The sequence below is a fragment of the Hemibagrus wyckioides genome, linkage group LG09 (assembly GCF_019097595.1).
Source record: "Hemibagrus wyckioides isolate EC202008001 linkage group LG09, SWU_Hwy_1.0, whole genome shotgun sequence".
In the NCBI taxonomy this organism is placed as follows: domain Eukaryota; kingdom Metazoa; phylum Chordata; class Actinopteri; order Siluriformes; family Bagridae; genus Hemibagrus; species Hemibagrus wyckioides.
The window spans coordinates 27,480,657-27,508,156 of NC_080718.1; the positions used below are offsets into that span (position 1 = coordinate 27,480,657).

At 41.6% G+C, this 27,500-nt stretch overlaps 1 protein-coding gene across 5 annotated transcripts in view; it reads left to right on the forward strand.

Moving 5' to 3' along the window:
* dlgap2a (discs, large (Drosophila) homolog-associated protein 2a) overlaps positions 1-27,500 on the forward strand; it is a 269,101-nt gene that overhangs the window by 93,785 nt on the left and 147,816 nt on the right. For 3 of the 5 annotated variants that reach the window (XM_058398495.1, XM_058398500.1, XM_058398497.1), the window contains one exon: positions 23,057-23,089. The exons of the other annotated variants lie outside the window; for them this stretch is intronic. In XM_058398495.1, the coding sequence (XP_058254478.1) occupies positions 23,057-23,089 (33 nt within the window). The remainder of the gene's footprint in view (positions 1-23,056; positions 23,090-27,500) is intronic. 5 annotated transcript variants of the gene reach the window in all.

The window sequence follows — 27,500 nt, forward strand, 5'->3', positions numbered from 1 at the left end:
AAGGTTCTATCAATGAAGCAAGAGAGAGAAGCATTTCTGTGAAAATGACCAGCCGTGGTTCAGCCCACGTCCACATCCACAGGGTTTGTGCTGGATAGGAAACATGTTGTTATTGTTTAGAGGAGGATGAGGAAGAGGAGGAGGAGATGGAGAAGCCTACTTAAGTACCAGCTTTTTATAGGACAGGAGCTCAGTCATCAGCTCAGCTCTGTGGTGCGAGTGCTTTCAGTGAGAACATCATGAAAACCCAGAGGCTAAAACCTTCTTACAGAGTGTTCCTGCACAGAGTCGAGCCAGGTGTGAGGATCTCCAGCGCACCATACACCTGTGTGGCATTACACAATCCATCCAGAGGGAGATCTTTCACCTGAGAGCAAACCTGTGATTATAAGCCCCGCCCCCAAACCAGTACAAAATCACAGCTGAGCATGAGAACCATCTTACTCCTCGTAGGAAGTCATAATTACGATCTCGGGTGCTTTCGAGTCACAAAAATCCAGCAAATTCTTGTAGAAAATGAAGAACACTGGTGTGTTACTGTGTTTATGTTTTTATTGTTGTGTATTATAGCGTAATTGTGCGATGAATTGTAGCTCCTGAGATAAAGAAACGTTCTTTCTGACCGACACGACCCCCAACTATAAGCTCAAACAGCTTTCTGCTTGTAATTACGACTTTGGTGGTTGTGGTGTCATTCTTGTGCGTCCGACTCGTAAATACCATCTTTCCCACACGACTTGATCCCTCCGTTAGCGTTCTTCCTGCTCTAGAGTCTGTTTATTAGCCATTTTTTTTACTCAGGTGTGTTCGAGAGTAGAATTATGGAGTTTTTTTTTTGTTTTATCCAAAGTGACTGATCCAAACAGCAGCTCTGGAAGTCTACAGAAGTCTGAGAACTTCCTTCCTGTTCTTAGTGGGAAATGAGTGTTTACTGTGGATTCAGCTATAGGGTTTCTTCGTGTGTGTGTGTGTGTGTGTGTAATATTTGAGAACGTTTACACTGTTACTAAGTCAAAAAATAATAATAGCGAGCACGCACCCCGAATCTGCACATTAACCTTTCTCCGATTAGCCGCACTTCACTGCTAGCGCTGATGAGCCTCTACGCTTTTTTTCCCCGCAACATAATGAAAACGCTAATCAAAGGAAACCAGAAATTAATCAAACGCGCAGAACGGCTGACCCAGTTTGGATACGAGACGCTCGTTAGTTCATCCGAGAGAGAGAGAAAGAGAGAGAGAGAGAGAGAGAGAGATGCTATAAATAGCAGCGTTAGCGTAAATGTCAGTTATTGTATATGAGATTAGCTCATGCTAGCGATATGGTTGAGTTCAGTTGTCATACAGGCTGTAGGTTATGACCTGAAGGTGAACTTCTGCACTTAGAAAGAGAGAGAGAGAGAGAGAGAGAGAGAGAGCGGAATGTTTTTGACCTAGCGTAGCATTAGCTCGGAGGGATTCCGTCTCAGGAGGTGAAACGTGTGTGTGTGTGTGTGTGGGAAAGATACAAAAGTGTGCACACATCACACACATCATGTTGTGTGCTCAAGGCTGACGTCAGCGGTAATCACGGCTGCGTGTTGACCCAGCGCTGATGAGTTAGCATTCTGCATGTCCGTCAATACTGTCTGATCTCCTGCACTCATGTTAAGATGATTGAATTTTCCCGGGTCACGACCTCATGAGGCTGATTAAATGTATCTGTTTGTCGTCGTTGTCATCGCGGGTCGACCACTTTGATTAGCGTTCGCGTAAGCTGTCAGTCAAATCTCAGACGGTCTGCGAGTGGACTCTGGGTTGGACCGTCTGAGGTTTTCAGTCAAATCCTCTGCAGTATTAGAAATGAAAATGGATGGGATTGAACCTTCAGCAGTTGAGTTAAACATGTTAAATGTGTTCACAGTGCAGCTGGAGGCTATGTTGTGGGCGGGGCATAGGAGTTCTAAAAAGAATTTAACAGGATGCAGGATTAGAAAACAGTAAAATTTTTATGTGGCAATATATTAAACTCATTTATTTAAAGATATTTACATTTAGGGTGTAGGGTATAGTGTGTAGGGTGTGAGGTGTGTGGTGTGTAGTGTGTAGTGTGCAGGGTATATGGCTTATTGTGTAGAGTGTAAGGTGTAGTGTGTAGGGTGCATTGTGTTGGGTGCAGGGTGTAGGGTGCTGTGTGTAGGGGGCATTGTGTTGGGAGCAGGGTGTAGTGTGTAGGGGGCATTGTGTTGGGTGCAGGGTGTAGGGTGCTGTGTGTAGGGTGCATTGTGTTGGGTGCAGGGTGTAGGGTGCTGTGTGTAGGGTGCATTGTGTTGGGTGCAGGGTGTAGGGTGCTGTGTGTAGGGTGCATTGTGTTGGGTGCAGGGTGTATGGTGCAGGGTGTAGAGTGCTCTGTGTAGGTATAGGCTCCAGGGTGTAGTATTTAGGGTGTAATATCCATTTGTTCACTTTCCTGAAAAGCTGCAACAAAAAGCTTCCAAACAGGAAAACTAACACCAAACATGACAAAACCATGTGTAGTGTGTATGGTGTAATCTGTAGGAAGTAGGGTCTAGTCTGTAGTGTGTAGTGTGTATGGTGTAATCTGTAGGAAGTAGGGTCTAGTCTGTAGTGTGTAGTGTGTATGGTGTAATCTGTAGGGAGTAGGGTGTATGGTGTAATCTGTAGGAAGTAGGGTCTAGTCTGTAGTGTGTAGTGTGTATGGTGTACTCTGTATGGAGTAGGGAGTAGGGTGTAGTTTGTAGGGTGTATGGTGTACTCTGTAGGGAGTAGGGTGTAGTTTGTAGGGTGTATGGTGTACTCTGTATGGAGTAGGGTGTAGTTTGTAGGGTGTATGGTGTACTCTGTAGGGAGTAGGGTGTAGTTTGTAGGGTGTATGGTGTACTCTGTATGGAGTAGGGTGTAGTTTGTAGGGTGTATGGTGTACTCTGTATGGAGTAGGGTGTAGTTTGTAGGGTGTATGGTGTACTCTGTAGGGAGTAGGGTGTAGTTTGTAGGGTGTATGGTGTACTCTGTAGGGAGTAGGGTGTAGTTTGTAGGGTGTATGGTGTACTCTGTATGGAGTAGGGTGTAGTTTGTAGGGTGTATGGTGTACTCTGTATGGAGTAGGGTGTAGTGTGTAGAGTGTAGTCTGTAGGGAGCAGGGTTTAGTGTGTAGTGTGTATGGTGCAGTCTATAGGGAGTAGGGTTTAGGGTATAGGGTGCAGTTCATATCACAGCCAGCAGAGGACACTAAGAATGACGTGCTGCATCTTCTCAGACAGCTGCTCCCGCTTCACTCAGAGGAAAGCTGAAGGTATCATCAGGTGATTGTGAGCTCCCGTGTGATTGGCTAGCTTCTCTGTGATTGACCGGAGAGAGATCTTCCCGCTTCATTCCAGCGATCGCTTTTCTCCCAGGAATTTTAATTTAATATGAGATCCATTTTTGAGCAATTACGGAGCATAAAAGTGTAATTCCTGATCAAACAGCATCTGGATGTTGGCCATGTTTCCTAACCGCTCCTCCACCCCCGAGGCCTGCTGATGCTGCTGGTGGAATCGATACGTTTACGATGGACTGAATGATTCATTCTGCTGAGAACAACACATTCACAGCCAACAGGCATGAACATCGCTCTTCATCATCTCTTCAGAATAAATCCCTACAGCTGAACTTTCATACAACATGCAGTCTCAGAGCTTTAATGAGATTCACCGTCCTGTGGGAAAAAAACAATCCATCCTCAGTGACAATCTTCTTCTTCTTCCTCATGTTCTTCTTCTTCTTCTTTCTCATCATCATCATCATCTTCTTCTTTCTCATTATCTTTTTCTTCTTCCTCATTATCATCTTAATCATCATCATCTTCTTCTTCCTCATTATGATCTTAATCATCATCATCTTCTTCTTCTTCCTCATTATCATCTTAATCATCATCATCTTCTTCTTCTTCCTCATTATCATCTTAATCATCTTCTTCTTCTCCTTCTTCTTCCTCCTCATCTTCTTCTTCTTTCTCATCTTCTTCTTCTTCCTCATCTTCTTCTTTCTCATCTTCTTCTTCTTTCTCATCTTCTTCTTCTTCTTTCCCTTCTTCTTCTTTCTCATCTTCTTCTTCTTCCTCCTCATTATCATCTTCATCATCATCATCATCTTCTTCTTCTTCTTCTTTCTCATTATCATCTTCTTCTTAGTCATCATCATCATCATCTTCTTCTTCTTTCTCATCATCATCATCATCATCATCATCATCATCATCATCATTGTCTTCTTCATCTTCTACTTCTCATTATATGCTCATTTACAAAAATAGTTTCTGAACGACTGCGTGCACCTTTAACGCTCGTTCTGCCCTCATGCTGCCTGCGAAAGAGAAGATGAGCGGGTTTTTTATCCGAGGAGGGTAATTAGAGTCCAGAATTGCAGCGCATCAGACAGCTGCCTCCAGAGTGGAGCTCTAGGTGTGTATTAGGAGTGAGTGTGGGTTAGCATTGGGGAAAATGAGCAGCTCTTGAGTTCATAAGAAACGTACAGAGAGAGAGAGAGAGAGAGAGAGAGAGAAAAGAGAGACTCCTTGCACTCACCCATCTCTCTCTCTCTCTTTTTTTCAGGTAATGATTTCTGCTCGTCTCGCGTTGGTATTTTTTAATCTGTCTCTCCTTGCTGGTTAAATTCCTCCTCACTTCGACTGTACTGCACAGGGATGCACTGCTCTTGTTGCTATGGAGACGTAGCTAGGCAGCGGAGTCTGCGATTCTTGCCTCGCTCTGCATACGTGCCAAGCAACGAAGGAGCTTCTTACTAGCGTGTGGTGTGTATGTGTGTGTGTATGTGTGTGTGTGTGTGTGGGTGTGTGTGTGTGTGTGTGGGTGGGTGGGTGGTTGAACGACTGCGTGAGCGTGTTTGTCAGCATGCGGCACATGTCTTAACGAGGACAAGAAAGAGATGTAGACGGGGGATGCAGGTGAGGGAGAAGGTGTGGGTGGAATAGCTGGAGTCACTTCCTTTCACACGCTGCAAAAAAGATGGGGGGAGAGAGAGAGAGAGACAGAGAGGAGGAGGATGGTATGGATGGGAGCAGTTCGAAACACACTTCCTTTCACACATCAATATGGAGAGAGGGAGAAAGGGAGAGAGAGGGAGAGAGAGAGAGAGAGAGAGAGGGAGAGAGAAAGAAAGAGAGAGAGAGCATGAGAGAGAGAGCGAGAGAGAGATGTGTGTGTGGGTGTAGATGTAGAAACAGAGCGCAAAGCTTGGAGCATGTTTATTTATTTATTTATTTATTTATTTATTTATTTATTTATTTATTTATTTCCCCACAGCGAGATCTTCATCCTAATGAAGCCAAGAAATCTCCGCAATATCACACACTTACTGTCTTTCGTCACTGCGGGGAATTAAAGGAGAAATAACTAGCATGTTAAAGGTATATTATGAACGGCAGATGACTGCAGGCGGGCGCTTTCACTCGTCATTTTTAGATACGGCTTTTCCCAATAAGCAGCAGTGAGGAGAAAGTGCAGCTCCGTGTGGGGAAAAGTGACCACATGGGTCAGGCAGATTCTCAACGATGACCACACACTCATATATAATCATAGCTCTCTCTCTCTCTCTCTCTCTCTCTCTCTCTCTGTCCCTCTTTCTTGCTGTCTCAGTCTCTCTATCTCTTCCTCTCTTCCTCTCTCCCTCTCTGTCTCTCTCGCTCTCGCTCTTTATCTCAATTTTTCTCTCTCGTGCTCTCTTGCTGTCTGTCTCTCTCTCTCTCTCTCTCTCTCTCTCTCTCTCTCACTCTCTCTCTCGCTCTCTCTCTCTCTCCTACACCAGATTCCAAGATGCTGGCTTTCTGCACAGAGTTGCAGCCTCAGGGAGGGAGAGAGGAAAGCTAAGAAACTAAGATTGCTAGAAAAAAAAAGCCAAGAGTGGGAGGAAAGCTACACAGGGAAAAAAACAGATTGAGAGAAAGAGAGGAGAGAGTAGAGGGAGAGAGAAACAGAGAGAGAGAGAGAGAGAGAAACTGTGTGACAGATGGTCCTGACCTCCACTGTGTTCTTGCTCAGGCGCTCAGAGGAATAGTGAGGGTCGCAGTGCTGTCAGAGTCGAAACGCCGCACCTTCCTCGTCCTTCTTCCTCTCTCTGATCCACCTTTCTGCTCGGAATCTAGAGGAACTAAATGATTGTGGAAGAGTCTGTGGAGTGAGATCTCTATCGTTTCTGAATGAGTTGACTGTAAATCTGAGTGTGTTTGGATGGAGGTGGATCTGGAGATTATCCTAGGAACAGAGAACACAAGGCAGGGATACACGCCAGACTGGAGCCAAGTTCATCACAAGCCACTTGCTTTCACATTTAGACAATTCCCAGCTATTCAGTTTATGCCAAGAGGTTTTCTGGAGGTGGGAGGAACCCTGGAGAACCTGGAAGAAACCCAGACATCTTGAGAACACACACAAAACTCCACACTTAAAGTTATGGAAAAAGGACAAAGCTACAGTTCTCTAACATTTGATATAACACACGCTCATTAGGTCAACAACGATGTTTAATACATCATTTGCTGCCTAGCAACAAATTTGTACATCGGTATTTTTTTTCCTTTTAGAAAAATCTAAAAATATTCCTGAAACCAAGGCCCAGGATGTAACATGTGCACTTGGTTCCTTTGGTGAAAACATGCCTCTAGATTTCCTGTGAAAGTTCCTCAGTGCGTCATGATATATAATATGTGATGATGTGCATCATGAGAATTAGAGGACTATTAATTATGCATCTAATTCAGTTAAACATTAGGAGTTAGTATTTAGTCGCTTTTAAAACAACACGACCCCCAGGCCACTACCAGAAACAATGCCCAAGACAGAGGCTGTGACCTCGGCCATTTTAGCCGACCTTGGAGCTTTATTAGTGATAAGAAGCTCATAATGTTTCCCTTAAATCTTTCCCCAGGGCAAATACTTTGTTTATTGGCTGAAAATGTTGACAGGATTATTTATTTGTTTGTTTGTTTGTTTAATTAATTATGAGTTTATTTTAACCTGCTGTTCTTTTTTTTTTCAATATTAAGTATCTGTTCGTAGCCATTTTTTGTTTCTTTACTTTCATTCAGACTAAATGTGAAATTGTTTTGCATTATTTATGATTCACAAATAAAAACAAGGAGTCTTTTCAGTCAAAGTCCTGCCTCATTTAAAATTAAAATGAATGTTCTAAATACACTGAGAACAAGATCGAAATAAACTGCCAGTACAGTGAATCACATGGAATCAAATCATGAACCGGCACAATGAATCAAATTGAATCAAATCATGAGTCCAATATAATGAATCAAACTGAATTGAATTGTGAAGCCATTACAGTGAATCAAATTGAATCAAATCATGAAGCCAGTGCAGTAAATCAAATTGAATCAAATTGTGAACCAGTACAATGAATCAAATTGTGCACCAGTACAGTGAATCAAATTGAATCAAATCAAATCGTGCACCAGTACAGTGAACTGAACCAAATCATGAACTCATATAGTGAATCAAATTGAATCAGATCATGAAGCCAGTGCAGTAAATCAAATTGTGAACCAGAACAGTGAATCAAACTGAATCAAATCGTGAAGCCAGTACAATGAATCAATTTGAATTGAATTGTGGAGCCACGTGCCGTGAATTAAATTGAATCAAATCATGAACCAGTGCAGTGAATTCACTTGAATCAAATTGTGCACCAGTACAGTGAACTGAATTTGAACCAGAACTGTGAATCAAATTGAATCAAATCATGAAGCCAGTACAGTGCATCAAATTGAATCAAATCCTGAACCAGTACAATGAACTACAACAAATCATGAACCAGTTGGGTGAATCAAATTGAATCAAATCGTGAAGCCAGTACAGTGAATCAAACTGAATCAAATTTTAAAGCCAGTAGAGTGACCTGAATCAAATTATGAAGCCAGTACAGTGAATTAAATTGAATCAAATTGTGAACCAGTACAATGAACTAAAACAAATCATGAACCAGTTGGGTGAATCAAATAAAGCTGGTACAGTAAATAGACCCAGGTTAGTGAAGGAAGGTGGAGGGAGTGAATCAAAAGTGTGTTGATCGATTTCTTGTAAAGTAATAATTCTATAAATTTGATATTTACTAATAATTAGAATGAAGAGACAGAGAGATACAGAATTATGTAGTGAGCATGAAAATTGTTAAATTCTGGTAATGTACAGTGTAATATTGAATGATATAAAAACAGAAAAAGTAAAGAAACCGTTCTTCAGTTACTTAAATGTTCCTGATGTTCATATTAAACCTGATAGTTTCCTTCCGACCGGCCGTTTCACACGACCCCCTCACTGCGGATTATTGCTCTTCTGTGGGAGAAGAAAAAGAATCTAAAAGCAAAGCGTCTGACAGGAAATTAACGAAAAACCAACAGAAGAGCACGAGGATACCTTTTTAAATAAACAGTGTGATCGGCTCAGCATGTGTCAGCGCATAACTTAGCATAATTTATGTGTGGAAATGTTTAAAAATAAAAACATTCCACACTCTACTCCAGACGCTGTGTAGTTCACGTATTCTGAGGAACTTTATAGTGAGGAGTCTGAGATCAGGTGATGAATTAGGATCAGGAATCAGGAAAACCGCTAATCAGGAATCGGGAAAATCAGGAAACTCGCTAATCAGGAATCGGGAAAATCAGGAAATTCGCTAATCAGGAATTGGGAAAATCAGGAAAAAATGCTAATCAGGAATCGGGAAAATCAGGAAAAACGCTAATCAGGAATCGGGAAAATCAGGAAACTCACTAATCAGGAATCTGGAAAATCAGGAAAACTGCTAATCAGGAATCAGGAAAACTGCTAATCTGCATTTATGAAGCGGAAATGGTGTTACTGCTAGGCACTTTCACCCTCAGCATCATGTTAAACCTGCTGGAGGCTCGAGTCTGACCCAAAGTCTCTTTAGATGTGAAAGTTTAAATGTAAAATCGGATTCTATTCAGAAGAAAAGCCAGTTTTTCAGCAATCATTCTTTAAAAAAAAAAAGCACCTTTTTCTTTTGATTTTTTATTCTTTGTGTCTAAATGGGAAGGACAATCGACTTCCACTTCACACCATTCTTCCTCTTCAGGTCAGTTCAGGTAGGGTCTGTCAGCAGAAACAGACGTGAGTGAATTTCAGTTACCAGTAAAAAAAATGAGGAGAAGATAGAAAGCTGGTGAACAAGATGAATGAATGAATGAATGAATTAATTAAATAAATAAATAAATAAATAAATAAATAAATAAATAAATAAATAAATAAATAAATGTGGCTTGTTCTAGCTTTGCCTCTGACACTGGAGACTTCCGTTACTGATAAATAAACATCTCTCTACAGAAAACTTCACCACCGCTACACCTTTCCTTTCGTCTCAGAGTATCTGGCCACGCCCCTTAGCTGATTTCAAGCATCTGTTATCTTTACAACATCTGCACCAGGTTTCTCAGTGAACCAGTGAATTGTTTAAGGAAACATTTGACTTCTACATCTTTTCTACTTCAACATCTTTTTCCTCCTATTAAACTCCATTGTATCCATTGTGCTAGCAATAACACTGCACCACGTAGTACATCATGAACCGACAAATTAGCATGAGAATGGCTAAGCATGTCACAAATTTCTCGCCAGAAGCATCTCTCGTGTCGTTTTTCTCTTCTTTACATTTGCGATGCCTGATTTGTTTCTTAGCTCGACGCAGAGCGGCTCATCCGTCAGTGACTCTTTATGCTAATCTCTGCTGTCTTCCTCTTCTTTCACGTCTTGTTTTGGAAGCGAATGCTAAATGCGATTTCCTCTATTAAAGATCCTGGTATTTATTTTAGGGACAGTAGCATGCTGGCAAGCTCTTTGGCTACATTCCCAGCGGTGCACTTTCAGAGCCTCCTCCTCTCCAAGATGGCCTGTGATGGGTGCCAGATGCATGCTGGGAAATAAGAGGCAGAGTGGTTAGCGGCGTGGGGTAGCAGGAGCACAGAGAGCACCACATGGCCCATTTTGTTAGTGAATATCGGGTTGATGATGTTAGCCGCACAAACAGGAAGATGTCTGATGCGTATCGGGGTGCCAGGTGCATGCTGGGAAATAAGAAGAGGAGCGGTTGGATGTGAGGGTTTAAAGGACACAGAGAGCGCGACATGGATGTGATGTTATTTTGCGGACAAAGGTGTTTCACAGAGGTTCCATGAAATGGATAAAAACTAGCTTTTTAAATACATTTAAATGTGATGTGATCGATGATGGTCTAGGAGCAATAAAACATGGTGTTATAGGAAAATAATCAGCTGCAGGATGATAACAGTGACTCCGATTCATCACGTTGATTATTTTCCTCCAGCAGCACCACACGGAATATTTTATTCCTTACCTTCTGGAAAGATTATTGCTTTTGAAACAACCATCAATAAGCATAACTGTAGCTCTTAGCATAAAAAAGTTCTTCTCTTGCCACAGTCCTCCGTCTCACCCTGTCCATCACCTGCTTCCTGTCTCCTCTTCAGGAAGGTATTAATTAATCATGAATAACATCTGACATGAATTCAGCTAAAGTTTAAGGAATCAACACACCAAGGTTCATCAGTCTGGCTGCTTTTTTGTGCGCAATTTTACAACACAGTGCCCTTAAAGCAAATCTGCATTTCACGTTTCAAATCTTTCATCTAGGAGATGCTGGAAAATGATTCATCGATTATGAGCACCATGAAAAAAATCAGGACGGATATAGAGCGTATCAATTAAAAAGCCGGATCTGACTTAATGACACGAGTGGCAGATTAATCAAAAGTGGAGTCAGAGATGCAGAAATGCTGCAGGTCTGTGTAGCGACTCTGGGGATGAAAGATTTGTACGTCTACGTATCTGTGGAACACTTGAGGTGTCGAGTGCGGCAAAATGTCATTAGGATATTTGCGGATATTTCTATATCACTTCCACATTTTATGTTTCATTAAATAATCGACACCCGACAAAAACACACACTCATGGGCAAAAGTATGGGAACCCCTGACCATCACCCTCACATGTGGTTCCTCACCAAACTGCTGCTGCACAATTGTTTAGAATTTCATTACAATTACAGTTTCCCTTCACAAAGCCCCTGAGCTCCATGAAGACACGGTGTGTTGGTTAAGCTTGATGAAGGTGACGATCTCGAGTGTCCTGCACTGAACCGTGACTCTGACTCAACCTCACTGAACACCTTTGGGATGAACTGCACCTGGAGTCTCTGCAACATCCTGACATCGGTGTCTGATCTCACTAATGCTCTTGTAGCTGAATGATCACAAATCCCCAAGCTATAATCCAACATTTAGTGAAAAGCTTCCCAGAAAACAAGGGAGCTAATTATATTAATTATAACATCAATGAGGGAATAAATAAAGATGTTCATAAAGCACATGTGGGTGTGATGCTCAGGGGCCAACATACTTTTGGCTATAATGTATATACTGAATACGTACAGTATATTTCGCGCTCCCTATACGTAAGTCCATGAGTTCGGCTTCTCACTCGTTAAGGAGTTGCCTTTTTTTGTGGAACTTTAGCTATACTTTGTAGCAGCCTAAAGGGTCATAGTTGTCAACAGATACAGTATTCAGATCTGTATCATTCTGGATCATTTCCATCCTGCTCCTGGGGCTCTAGCTGAGCGTCATCGTTCTAGTGGTGGTTTTGAGTTTTAACCTTCAAAATGTGTTCATTCAAAATAACAACCCTGTTATCAAAGGCAGTTGAAGGAACACAGATGTATGAGTCATGTATGTAATGAAACAGAAACAGAAACAGTTGCTAGATGAGATTCATGCTTTTGCACATCACCGGATGTTCAGTGACTTGGATTATAGATGACACAGATAGAAGATCCTCATGAGTTCCACCTGTTCTATCCCTGTGGAAAATCTTCTCTTTTGTCTTCTGTTTAGTTACACCTACCTACTTTCACGATCTCTCTTGCTCTCCCTCACACATCTGAGATTAAAAGATTTACTCACATCTTTCATACTGCATTGATGGCTCAATGGGTAAAGTAAGTTCTGTGCTAGTGACTGGAAGGTTGTGATTTTAAATCCCAGGATTTAAGCCTTGAGCAGGATCCATAACCTCTACCAGCTCAACTTTAGGCTAGGCTTAGACAAAATTCTACCTCTCTTAAGTCACTTTGAATTGATGACTTTCCCTGCCAAAGAGATGAAAAATAAGCTGAAGTTACTGAGCCAGAACTTGAACAAAATGGGGTGATGGAAGGAAAATCAAAGAAAGAGAGAAAAAAGACAGAAAAAGTGAGTGAGATATTGTTGTTGTCCATAGAGGAGCACTGATATGAAGGACCAGAGGGCAAATGCTCCTTGATAGATGGTCCAATAAGATGTAAAATTGTTCATCCATGAAGAGGCACATCAGTCCTCACGCCTCTCACACACTCTCAGAGAGCTGTCACTGAGAAAACAGACTTTGCACAGCCTGAATACTTGTATGCCTACGGCACTCACAGACACAGCAGCATCACTCTGAGGGGAACTGAGGTGGTGGGGGACCTCAGAAAGACTGCATTTGCAGAATCAAGAAATTGGTTGTTCATCACTGCGCACAGAATGCTTGTGGCTACTTGCCAACTTGGACACCTTCAGAGCTTACACAAGGGATCTTGGCAACTTCACCACAGGCCACAGGGTCATACATCATGGGATGGAAAGGTCTGCATTTCCCTCTGAATACAGACCTGATCTTTTGATAACTTGATCACATGGATATCACCTTAGTAATACATCCACATGGACCTTTCTTAGCAACTTGACCACATGTGCACCCAGGACAAAACTCCAAAACCCTCTTGGCATGGCATGAATATGTATCCTTTCTTAATTTTTACATGTGAACCAAGGACACTGCCCCTTATGGGCAAGTGGTAGATCAGTGGTTGGACTATTGCACAGAAAGTTAAATCCCAGAACCACCACACTGCCACTGCTGGGCCTTGAGCAAGGCACTTGACCCTCAACTGCTCAGCTGTATAAATCAGATCAGTGTAAGCTGCCCTGGGTAAGGGTGTCTGCCATGAATTTAATGTCAGCCAAGTGTTATGGTAACTTGACCACCTGTCCGCAAAGGTGCTGGTGGTCCCATTTTGGCTGCCTGACCACTAGTGCACATAGGGAACCTATTAGCTTGAGTACTTGGGTACCTAGGGAAAACCTTGCTACCTTGATTATTTATGCACCTGTGCTACTGCTCTTTTTGGCAACTTGACAAAACACACTTACATATTGGCCCCTTTTGGCAAACCATCTTGAATGCTTCTTGGCAACTAGAATACAAATATCCAATGGGATCACTATTAGTAACATGGCCACTTTTGTACCTGGGGCATGCACATTAAGGTCACTTGGCATCTTGACCACTACTACACCTAGGGCACATGCACACACATATTCCTATTAGTAGCTAGGACATTTGGGTACCTAGGGATTAAACACCTTTTGGTAAGTTGATCACTTGTGTGCCTGAGGCATTAACTTTATTAACAATTTGACCAGTTGTACATAAAGCACACTTACATATGCACCCCTCTTGGCAACTTGAACACTAGTGAAATTTGGGCAGAGGTGTCCCACACCGGCCCTTTGTGAATAAGATTGGACACTATGGTGCAGATTCCCTTAGTTGCTTCATCCACTTAGTACTTGGGTACCTACAGTATACACATACTGTATATTAAGTTGATCTCTCCACCTTGGGCAACACACACTTAACTTTTATACCATTAGTGCCTCTTTGCACCTAGACCACAAGTATACAGTATCTAGGGCACACACCAGTGGGTACCTAAGGTAAATATCTTGATGACAGCTCTAGACTGCAACCTAGTGTACCTAGATTCTTCTGTGTTTTTTCATAGACAAGAAGAATTGCTTATTCCACCATGTTATTCCACCATATACAGCTTATTCCACCATGTTATTCCACCATGTTAGACAGATCCCTATTATTAGGCTGGGTACTTGGGACATAAACATATGTACATTGTATGTTGTTAACTTGATCAGCACTGCCCATTTGGGCAAACTGACCACTTGTGCAATCCCTGAGTTAATCCCTATTAATAGTTTGATCACTTATGTACCTAGGGCATACACATATCCATCCAGACATTCTCTACATCGCTTATCCTGCTGGTTCCTGTGGGGAACCTGAAGCCTATTCTAGGAGACTCATGGCACAAGGCAGGGTACATTTACATTTCTGGCATTTATCTAATTTTATAGTGTGGGTTAAGGGCCTTGTTCAAGGGCCCAGCAGTGGCAGCTTGGTGAAACTGGGATTGAAACTCACAACCTTCCAATTAGTAGTCCAACACTCAGCTACAACATCCCTTTAGACACCGTGGACAGGATGTCAGTCTATCACAGGGCACAACTGCACACATACACTCATACATCCATTCACACTCTAGAGCCTACAACACAACACAGTCTTTGGACTGGGGGAGAAAACCAGAGTACCAGGAACCTCCAAGGCACAGGGAGAACATACAATATGAGCATCTATGCTACTGAATTGAAAACTTTCTTGTGCACTGGTGCACCTGGAGTACAAAGACACAGATCACTATTAGTAAATTGACATCTTGGGTATCTAAGGCATAAATGCGCCATCTGGCAGCTTGGCTAGTTGTTCTTCATGGGCATACACCTCAACTCCTCCTGGAAGCCTTACCATTTCTGCATCTATAGCACATGAAAATAATCCATTGTTTTCATTATAATGACACATACACAGTGGAATAAGCAATTCTTCTTATTTATGAAAAAATCACAGAAGCTTCCATCCACAGAACTCTAGTGGATGGAAATGTGAGAAAAGCACACAATTCAGGGTGTGTGTGAAGGTGAGTGTGTGTGTGTGTTTCTTGGCTGGTTACGCAAAGGAAAAGTAAATTTGTCTGAAAATGTTCACATCCAAAAGCAAAGTGATTTCCCTCAATAGCCCTCCAGCAAATGAGTGACTCAGACAAGCTCATAATGGCCACACACACAGCATGCACTCATTTTCTTCCATTCTGTGTTTAAGCACCTGGTCCTCACACACACTCTGCCCCCCCACCTGCTTTGCATCATCTTTGATGTTTTGATCAGCAGGAGAATAGGACTGTACAAGATAGAGGAATTAAAAAAACAAGGAGAACATGCTGACATGAGCACACGAAGACGCCTGTAGCAGAAAGCCATTTCTGTGCGCTGAGCTAGTTTATATTTATTCACAGAAAACCAGGTGTTGCCTTTTGTGATGCTATATATGCACTGAGATTCTTTATAGTATAATTACTTTAACACCTCCAGTGTGTAGGAGATGCGTGTAAGGGGACTGACTTTATAATTATAGGCTAATATGCACTTTGTTTTTTGTTTTTTTACCTAAACACAAACTAATAAAAACAAAGTGATCAAACTTTGGGATTGTGATGGTCTCCTATCGATCGATCTATCTGGACTAAGCACTAACTGCTCTAATCAATGCTCAAGCTATCAGCTAATAGGGTCTTTGTGATCCTGTGTGGGGTAAAGTTCTATAAGCAATTAGCTAGAGAAAGAGAGTACAGTGGAACCTCTGTATGCATCGGCATATGAAGCAATTTCGGAATACGAACAAACCGAACCAGACCGAACGCCGGCTAAGTCACGTGTTCATCCGGGAGTCGTTCAAAACTTGTTAGCATCAGTGGAAAGCCAAGCAAAGCCAACTGAAGCGAGTTTATCAATTTTCAGAATTTTTTTCAGTCAGTGAAAGCTGTTTTGAAAGAGTCCACCGACAATACCAACGTAAAGCTAGGTGATTTTTCATGCGCTTTTTTGTTGACAGATTGGTGGTGTGGGTGGTCTGTTTGGTGGCACGACTTCCTGTGAGGAGCCTTGACATGGAATGCTTGGCTTTGCTCAGTTGTTTGTAAGCAGCCATACAGTTTACATACGCTTCATATTGGGAATATTGCTCATATTTTTGGGCGGCTGGAACGGATTATCTGCATTTACATTATTTCTGATGGGAAAATTCATTTCGCTATACACATTTTCACCTTAAGAACTCTCCTCCAGAACCAATTAAATTCATAGGGTGAGGTTCTGCTGTATTGGGAAAACTTCTAAATTTACACATCAACTTTGTTTACAAGATAATAGAGTCTGTTGTAGTTTTTATTTAATATTAGCTTCTATTCAAATATTGCAGTATTTATATTAGTGTATTTAACTTTATTTTCTTTCCAGTAAACTAGATAAATTGACTTATGGGAACTTTTCAATCAGTATACAGTAATGAATGAATGATGTTCAGGCTGTGAGTCTGATCTAAAATGAGCCCTTCGGTGTGTTTTAGACGTGTGTTTTTCCCCTCTGTTGGAGAACCTTACACAGAATTTATTTTCCTGGTTGAAGATCACATTTCAGCTGTTTTGTAGACGAACAAGCACTTGGAGAACACCTCAGAGAGCAGAAATGGGTTTGATATCAACATTTACTTTGAAGATAAAAACATTTGTGTTGAAAAAAATAACCGTTTTTGTTTATTTGGAACTCTTTTTTTTTAAAATTGCTCCTAGTAGTCTAGGGAAAAACAGAAATCCTTCTGAAACACTACAAATTCTTAAAGTGTCTACTTTCATATGAGCTTCATATTAACCTCCACTGTGGAGTGGAGACATGACAAAGACGCTCAATCATCAACATGGACACGAGAAAAACAGGCTTTCTGGCTTCTGGGGTAAAGAGTTAATATTCTTATAGCAGTTGATGAAAAATTTCAGCTTTAATTGGTTTCACTTGGGCTATGAAGCTAATGTAGCTAACAGTTAATGCAAGTTTATGTCTCAGCAAATCAGTGTATAATGTGAGAAACGTAACCAACTCACAGAATTTATCCTCACGTGGGTTAAAGTTTCTGTGTGCATTTGGGTTTTTTTGAGGTTGTCTATTTTTCTCCCACCTTTCCAAAACATTTCATCTCCACTTGGTGACTTTACATTTCCTCCAGGTCACCTGGGGCGATGGTAGCTCAAGTGGTTAAAACTCTGAGTTGTTGATCGGAAGATCAGGCTTTGAGCCCTAGCACTGACAAGCTGCTGTTGTTGGGCCCTTGAGCCCCGGTCTCCTAAACCGCGTCATCATGTCAAGACAAACTTTAGCCACTTGGCTGCTTTTCTGCATTTGTGTTTGTTGATTTCATCTGACTCGAGTGTGTATGAAGTGTGTAAGCTTGCGGTCATTGAGCTGTTGCGGTAGAAGTGCTCTTTCAGCTCTTCAGGGAGCATTCAGCCGAGCCGAGGAGCGACTACCACCTAAAATCAATAGTCATTGAAATAGAGTAACATGATTTTGTGTGTGTGTGTGTGTGTGTGTGTGGAGACTTGTCTGGACAAGATTTGTACCTATTATTTAAAGCTAGTGTTTGTGTATGAGTGCGTTTCCTTCACGCACACACCTACACGTTTTATTGTGATCCTTTGACGAGATAATAATCTGTACTTTACCTGTACTTTTTCAAAACTGTGAGCGCTAAGCCTTTGGGCCAATCATGTCTGATATACAAATTAATATTATGACCTACACGTATATGAAGTTTGAACTGATTAATGCAAATGATTAAAAAATGACGGAAAATTTCAACTAACCTTGAATTCTGTTAAATATTTCAAATGGTTTTTGAGCCTGCATGCTAAACCAGTTACCTTGTTAAAACTTTATTTAATTAACTGTATTTCATCTGCTGTTAAATAAACTCCAGAGAGACAATGTGGCAAGTTTGAGGTGCTAAAATACAGTAACGCTCATGTCTCGGGAACGTGTTTGTATTTTTTGGCAGTTAACTACACTATATTGCCAAAAGTTTTGGGACACCCCTCCAAATCGTTGAGTTCAGGTGTTGTTTTTCAGGGGTTGGGCTCGGCCCCTTAGTTCCAGTGAAAGGAACTCTTAATGAGCTTCAGCTTCATACCAAGACATTTTGGACAATTTCATGCTCCCAACTTTGTGGGAACAGTTTGGGGATGATCCCTTCCTGTTCCAACATGACTGCACACCAGTGCATAAAGACATGGATGAGTGAGTTTGGTGTGGAGGAACTTCACAGAGTCCTGACCTCAACCCCATAGAACACCTTTGGGATGAATTAGAGCAGAGACTGTGAGCCAGACCTTCTCAACTAACATCAGTGCCTGACCTCACAAGACCTCACAACGGTCAAAAATTCCCATAAACATACTCCTAAACCTTGTGGAAAGCCTTCCCAGAAGAGTTGAAGCTGTTATAGCTGCAAAGGTTTGTCCTGGCTCACAGTCTCCACTCCAATTCATCCCAAAGGTGTTCTATGGGGTTGAGGTCAGGACTCTGTACAGACCAGTCAAGTTCCTTCACACCAAACTCGATGATCCATGTCTTTATGGACCTTGCTTTGGTCACTGGTGTGCAGTCATGTTGGAACAGGAAGGGGTCATCCCCAAACTGTTCCCACAAAGAGCATGAAATTGTCCAAAATGTCTTGGTATGAAGCTGAAGCATTAAGAGTTCCTTTCACTGGAACTAAGGAGCCGAGTCCAACACCTGAAAAACAACACCTGAATTCAGTGATTTGGGGGTGTCCCAAAACTTTTGGCAATATAGTGTAGCTTTTAGCCTCGTTAATATGCTAATGAATATTCATAAATCTGGTGAAACAATTGATTTTTTAGAGAAGTTACTGTTCGTTTCATTAGTGCAATTCTAAAAAAAATAAAAATATTAATTAGATTTTGCTTAAAAGAGAAAAACACAAAGGAAAGGATTTTTTCTCTCTCTCACTGTTACATAATAATGTAGCAAACTTTGCTGTTGTCGCTACAGAAAGACGGCATGTTCCTGAGAAAACAAAAAAAATAAAACCCCTGAGAAAAAAGAAAAGCTAATTATCGCTGCTGACTAGCGCTTCCCGCACGTGCGAACGAGGCTAAGATGCAAATCCTGGAGTTAATTACGGAACCCAAACGCGCAGTCGAACCCGTTCTCTCACAGATAACGACACAGAGCGAGTGATTGGAGCTCTGACGTGGTGCAGACGACTCGCTCTGGCCTCGCTAAGCTCCGCTTCCCAAAAGCAAGTGTTTATCATCTGCGTTAGAGATGCCTGCTCTTTTTTTTGTCAATGAGAGAAGTTGCTTGTGTGTGTGTGTGTGTGTGAAGGAGATAAAGACAGGACAATGCTACAAAAGCTGCCTTTGTAGAGCGTGCAGGTTTTCACTCTCGACTCGAGTCTTGTCTCAATTCACGCTCTTTTTTCCTCTTGTCTCAGACTCCAGCTCGAGTTAATCAGCTAATTGTCCGAGCTTTTCTGAGATATATCGCTGAGAACAGGAAGAGATGAGCCGTGATTAAACGAGTGTTTTTTTTTCTTTTTGTGTGTGTGTGTGTGTTTTAATATCTTCGCCACCAAGGTCACCACATGGGCAGGAATATCTGACAGTAAATTAATATCTGACCTTGAGAGGCCTTCTGGCTGGACCCCATGAGGACAACTGCATTTTTTTGTATTTAAAAGAATAAAACAGTTCTATATGTTACTCAAGATTTAATCCTGAGGTTAGAATTGAAATCAGGTTTACGTTTAGTCTAGAATGAATTAGCTGCAATGGAAGCTCCTGATCAGGACAGTGAGATAAGTGTGTGTGTGTAATATAAACCTGTGACTGGATTCAAAATGAATCAATGCCCTCTGACCAATCAGAATGCAGAATTCTACAGTGCTGTGATGTCATGCTGGTGTAAACAGCGTCGTCTCTGTTTTTAAAAGGATCATAGTATCAGATCACAGCCTCTTCTGAATCCTCGGGTTCTGCAGGTCTAATAAAGATATTACACAAAGGAAAATGTTGAGGTCAAATCAGTGTGCTGGAAACAGTGTGAGAACACAGCCACACAGAGCTCTCACACAGAGCTCTCACACAGAGCTTAAACACAGAGCTTAAACACAGACCTTACATGTAGCTCTCACACACCTCTTACTCTAAGCTCACACAGAGCTCTCACACAGCTCACATACAGCTGAAACAGAGCTCTCAAACAGCTCACACACAGTTCAAACCCACACCTTTCACACAGCCACACAGACCTCTTGCACAAAGCTCTCGCACAGAGTTCTCACACAGCTCATACACAGCTCACACACAACCACACAGCTCTCACAATGAGCTCACACACACCTTTCACATAGCCACATAGGCCTCTCACACAGAGCTTACCCATAGAGCTCTCTCTCTCAGCTCACACACAGAGCTCTCGCACAGCTCACACACAGCTCACACACAGAGCTCTCGCACAGCTCACATACAGCTCACACACAGAGCTCTCACACAGCTCACACACAGAGCTCACACACAGCTCACACACAGAGCTCTCGCACAGCTCACACACAGAGCTCACACACAGCTCACACACAGAGCTCTCGCACAGCTCACACACAGAGCTCACACACAGCTCACACACAGAGCTCTCGCACAGCTCACACACAGAGCTCACACACAGAGCTCTCGCACAGCTCACACACAGAGCTCACACACAGCTCACACACAGAGCTCTCACACAGCTCACACACAGAGCTCACACACAGCTCACACACAGAGCTCTCGCACAGCTCACACACAGAGCTCACACACAGCTCACACACAGAGCTCTCGCACAGCTCACACACAGAGCTCACACACAGCTCACACACAGAGCTCTCGCACAGCTCACACACAGAGCTCACACACAGCTCACACACAACCCTCACTCTCAGGTTCTTAGCAAAATATTGCTGTTTATTTAACCAAACGAGTCATTAACCCAGCGAGACACCGAGAAACGCCGCCGCCGCAGCCGTGACTCCGTTTCCGTCTAATCATGCAGATTCATCATTACACAACAACACGCTATTAAACACCACACAGACGCCTTGTAGGTAATTTAATCACGGTTTCAGAAGTAAAACCTTTTTATAACTCCAGTGTTTGTTGTGTTAACATTTCTCGGCGAATTCTCCGGAAGGTCGCTGTGAGATGATGGTGGAGGCTGTGGGGACTTCAGAGAAACACGGCGCGTTAATCAGCTCGTACCAACAACCCACGTAATACACTGTAACACCAATTACTGTGCAAATACTCCACAAATGATTCGCATCCAAAATAGCAAATGAATTTGATTTTCAGTTTGATTCATATTCAGGAAATGATTCCTTTTCAGGCTCCATATTTCTGAGCAATGAATTCAAATTTAATGAGGAAGTTTTCATGTTTTTGCTTCATGTTTTGTTTAGTAATGTTCAGTTTGAAATCAGTCCAAAAGAACACATGACCCGAAAGAATCACTTTGAATATGATTCAGAGTCAGATTCCATTTTCTCTCTAAATATTCCCGACTAGTGAATAAATCTTATCCAAGAAGGTTTTCAGTCCTACACTCCCCTCAGATAGTGTTCACTTCCTTATGTCCAGTGTGAAACCAAACCGAACGAGCAAACGAACCAAATGAATCACTTTAACTCTGATTCAAATTCAGAACCTTATTCCTTTTTTCACTGTCATATTTTTTGAACAAAGAATGAACATTTTTATTTTCATGTTTTTATTCCTGCACTCCCCTCAGCTAAGACTCGCTTGATTTTGTCCAGAGGGAAACCAAATTACAAAAGAAACCAAATGAATCACTTTGAATCAGATTCAGAACTTGTACTTTTTTTTCTTGCCATATTTAGAACAAATCTCAAACTTTTACAAGAATTATTTTTAATTAATTAATTAATTAATTAATTAACTAACCCCATACACTCCTTTCAGCTAATGTTCACTTAATTTTCTGTAGGTCTGAAACCATAATACAAAGGAACCACAAATGAATCACTGTGAATCACAAATGAATCATTTTGACTTTGATTCAGATTCAAAACCTTATTCTTTTTTTTTTTATTGTCATATTTTCGAACAAAGAATGAACATTTTATTTCATGTTTTCACTCCTGCACTCCCCTCAGCCAAGATTTTTTTCGTTGTTAAACAAAAATACACATGAACCACAAATGAATCACTGTGAATCAGATTCAGAACTTTTGCTCTTTTTTCTTGCCATAAATGAAACTTTTACAAGAATGTTTTATTTTTATTTTTTAACCTCATCCTTCAGCTAATGGTCACCTGATTTTGTGCAGGTCTGAAAGCAATCCTAAAAGAACCAAATGAACCAAAAGAATCACTTTGAATCTGATTCAGAGTCAGATTCCTTTTTCTATTTTCCAGAATTTCCAACCAGTGAACGAAGGTTGAATGAAGGTTGTATAACTGCCCTACAACACACGCCCCCTTGTCCAGTTGGAAAGCAAACTAAAAAAGCAAATGAACCAAATGAATAACTTTGATTCAGATTCAGAACTTTATTACTCGTCGTATTTCGAAACAATGAATGAAAGATTCATGAGAACATTCTCACCCACGCTCCCTCCCCTCAGCCGGCGTTTGTTTACTAATGTACGATATGAAACCGAACCGGAATAGCAAACTAATGAGATTCGCCCGACAGATGACTAGGTGTGAAATTCAGATCATGCTACGTTTGTGTACGCCCAATCCGTCTGTCTGCGCTGCCGTTTCTTCTTGATGAACTCCGCTGTCCTGATGATCTGCTGTTTTTAAAATAATGAATGCGATCCCTAATCATGCCTCTGTAATACGAGTACCAGAGCTGCTGATTTATTCTAATGTGTGTTACATCACCTAGCAGAGATTCCTTTTCCCGGGGAGAATGATATGTCCTCTTGCTCTGAGAGGCTCTGAGGTACCTCGATGATCAGGAAACACTCTGGGGCGAGGAGACACGCATGGCTTTAATCTCGGGTGGGGGAAAAGAGTTTGGTCTCTTATAATAGCTGTTCAGGACAGAATGTGTTCCTTCTCCGCAGAGGAAAAGGCATTCTAAAGGTTTCCGGCTCTGGGCTTCGCTCTGGGCTTCACCATTTCTCTCTCTCTTGTCTCCTTGTTTTCTCCTCCGTGTCCTCTCGTAGAGTCACAGTGCATGCTGTGTGCTGAAGCAGAAGGTGAGTGGGCCTTGCTTTTCTTTGTTTTTTAACTTCGCTCATCTCGCTAAACCCTAGGGAGCACTTTTAGCTTTGTGTGTGTGTGTGTGTGTGTGTGTTGGAGACAAAACTCTTGAGTTTGACTGGACGATTACACCTACTTGCCTTTGGTCATCATGCTAACAGTTAGCACTGTGTCTGAAATCCTGTACCGCTAAATGCTAATTAGTCCTGAAATTCCAGCTAGTGAGCTATTTATCTGTTTAGAAGCACCCTAGTGCAATTTTATGAAATGATTGATTTATTTAAGGTTATGGTTAACATTGTGGAAGGTCTGCCAAGATAGTCTGTTCCATCAGCGATCCTCAGTCCGTCAGTCTACGTTTCTCATGAACAACCGTGACTTAATAAACAAATGCAGTTAGCAAATGAAAATGAAACATGGCGGACGACAGAAAAAAATATACACAGCAGATGACAGGAAAACAAATAGGGGGGATGATAAAAAAACAAATATAGCAAGTGATAAATAAAAAATATATGGTGGATGACAAAAAAAAAATATGGCGGATAAAAAATAAATAAATAAAATATAGTGGATGACAAAAAAACAAAGAAATATGGCGCATGACAAAAAAACAAACAAATATGGCGGATGACAAAAAATAAAAATAAATATGGTGGATGACAAAAAAAATGCCAGATGACAAAACAAACAAATATGGCGGATAAAATAAATAATGAAATATACATGACAAAAAATAAATAAATTCTGGATGACAAAAAAAAACCCAAATATGGCAGATGACAAATAAAACAAAAAACAAATATGGCTAATAAAAAAAACAAATAAAAGACAAATAATGCAGATGAAAGAAGAAGAAACTGACAGGACAGGAAACTGAATGGTGGAGGACGGCAGTTCTGATTGGCTGATGGACGCCGTGACTGGACTCAGTCGCTCAGATTGGATTTCTCCACAGTTTATTATCAGTGATGACAATGGGTTCAGATTAGCGTTAAATTCCGAGACATTTGGCGATGGTCCAGACCCCAGAGGAACGGCTCGGCCTGACGCTGTGGAACAGGAGGAGGGCAGTTCACTGTGTCCGGTTTGGTCAGATGACCAGCACTTATTTATGACGTCACTTCCTGAGAGTGAGCTCTGAAATAAACATGTTTGGGTTTTGTATAAACGTTGTGTCAGAGCAGAAGTACAGGGTTTCAGACGCAGCGCTGGGTTCCTGCTGCCTGCTGATTGGCTGTGCTTGTTAAGGGGGCGGGGCTTCACTCACTGGTTTCCACTCTCATCATCACTGTGCATGCATGTGCACTGAGCTACTGATGTTTCTTCCGCTCCAGCTCTCCATCATAACTCTCTCTCTCTCTCTCTCTCTCTGTCTTGATATCTCTCTTTCTCTTTCTTTCTCTTATTCTGTCCCATTTTCAGTCTTGTCTCTCTTTCTGTCTCTGTCCAGCTCTCGCTTTTGCCATATTTCTCTCTTATTTCTCTGTCTCTCGCACTCAGTCTCTCTCTCTCTCTCTCTCTCTCTCTCTCTCTCTGTCTCTGTGTCTCTCTCTATCTCCTCTCTTCTGTCTTTTTACCTTTTTACACATTCCTCCTTCTGTCTCTGTCTTTCTCCTGTCATTTCACGGCTTGTCCCCCATTCTCTCTCTCTCTCTCTCTCTCTCTCTCTCTCTCTCTTTTTCTCTCTCTCTAGCGTCTGTCATGCTTTGCTGCTTGCTGTCTGCTCCTCCGTTCTCTAAGCTGAACACTTTACAGTAGAGTATTTTGGCAGTCATTAGATGTAAATAAGTGAAGAGAAAAAAAATGCCTCTGCAGGAGAATCAACACCATCAACACTGTGTGTGTGTGTGTGTGTGTGTGTGTGTGTGGTTTGGGACACGAGTCGTGATTACGCATATTGTTTGCGTCCTGCTCCGTGGGTCATGTGGGGAATCAGTGGAGCTCATGCTGGCCTTCTTATTGGATTAAAACTTAATCAGATTCACTCCCATAACCACCACCATGACCTTACTGCTGCCCCAGGAGGGGGCGTGTGATGGGAAGTGCTCTCTCTCTCACACACACACACACACACACACACACACACACTCTATACACTCTAGTGTCAGATTTCTGTGTGTTTAATAGAGTAAAACTCTCATGTAAAACTCACAGGTCCAGACACTGAGGTGTTTAACCAGGAGAAAATCTCACTGACACCAAAAATGTGTTACTAGTCACACATGACCAAGAAGATAGATAGATAGATAGATAGATAGATAGATAGATAGATAGATAGATAGATAGATAGATAGATAGATAGATAGATAGATTGATTGATTGATTGATTGATTGATTGATTGATAGATAGATAGATGAGCTTCCATCTCCCTTCTCCATGCAGGGAAGCATATTGTAAATAACAAACAAACAAACAAAATAAATAAATAACAACTCAGTCTATCTCTCCAGAAAGGGGAAACATATTGTAAACAGGATATATATATAATTGATAATTGATTTTTAATTTTAATTTTATAATTGATAATTGTCACTCACTCTCTCTCTATCTATCTCTCTCTCTCTCTCTCTCAGGGTGTGACACGTCCATCTTCTCACACACTTCCCTGTCTCAAGCTGTCTGATGCGTTATTGCACACACACACACACACACACACACACACACACACACACACATATGTATATATCTGTATATCTGCTGTCACACATGGTTTCAGTCTGGAGTAACTGTCTGTCATTTTCTCAGCAGGATCCTGTTCAAACTCCTGCATTAACTCATCTTTACATTTAGAATTATGTCATAATTGATTTTATTTTAATGCCTTATCATTGTGGAACAACTTTTACAGAAACGCTGAAACTCACTGGTAAAGAAGCTGGAGCTGGAGCTTTCAGTGAGATCTGGTGCTGCATTACAGAGTGTGTGTGTGTGTGTGTGTTCATTTATTTATTTCTCATAATATTTCCTCTCTCTGTGGGTGTGTGTGTGTTACTTATTTATTTTTTTATCCATTGCATGATCTATCTATCTATCTATCTATCTATCTATCTATCTATCTATCTATCTATCTATCTATCTATCTATCTATCTATCTATCTATCTATCTATCTATCTATCTATCTATCTATCTATCTATCTATCTTCTATATTCTGTCTGTTTGTTTTCATTAAGTTTGTACTCTCTGGAGAGGTTATTTATTTATTTATTTATTCCCTCTCTCTGGAAAGAATAGGGGAAATTTATTAAATAATTCATTAATGTATTTATCTATTTTTATTATGTTTCCCGTTTTATTTGTTTGTTTGCTCTAGAAAAGGGGGAGGGAAAATTTCATTAGTTAGTTTGCTTATTTGTTAGTTACTTAGTTAATTATTTTCATTAAGTTTCCCTTTTATGGAGAAATAGATTGAGTTGCTATTAATTAATATATATATATATATATATATATATACACTATATTGCCAAAAGTATTCGCTCACCTGCCTTGACTTGCATATGAACTTAAGTGACATCCCATTCCTAATCCATAGGGTTCAATATGACGTCGGTCCACCCTTTGCAGCTATAACAGCTTCAACTCTTCTGGGAAGGCTGTCCACAAGGTTTAGGAGTGTGTTTATGGGAATTTTTGACCATTCTTCCAGAAGCGCATTTGTGAGGTCACACACTGATGTTGGACGAGAAGGCCTGGCTCTCAGTCTCCGCTCTAATTCATCCCAAAGGTGTTCTATCGGGTTGAGGTCAGGACTCTGTGCAGGCCAGTCAAGTTCCTCCACACCAGACTCTGTCATCCATGTCTTTATGGACCTTGCTTTGTGCACTGGTGCACAGTCATGTTGGAAGAGGAAGGGGCCAGCTCCAAACTGTTCCCACAAAGTTGGGAGCATGGAATTGTCCAAAATGTCTTGGTATGCTGAAGCATTCAGAGTTCCTTTCACTGGAACTAAGGGGCCAAGCCCAGCTCCTGAAAAACAACCCCACACCATAATCCCCCCTCCACCAAACTTTACACTTGGCACAATGCAGTCAGACAAGTACCGTTCTCCTGGCAACCGCCAAACCCAGACTCGTCCATCAGATTGCCAGATGGAGAAGCGCGATTCGTCACTCCAGAGAACGCGTCTCCACTGCTCTAGAGTCCAGTGGCGGCGTGCTTTACACCACTGCATCCGACGCTTTGCATTGCACTTGGTGATGTATGGCTTGGATGCAGCTGCTCGGCCATGGAAACCCATTCCATGAAGCTCTCTGCGCACTGTTCTTGAGCTAATCTGAAGGCCACATGAAGTTTGGAGGTCTGTAGCGATTGACTCTGCAGAAAGTTGGCGACCTCTTCGCACTATGCGCCTCAGCATCCGCTGACCCCGCTCCGTCAGTTTACGTGGCCTACCACTTCGTGGCT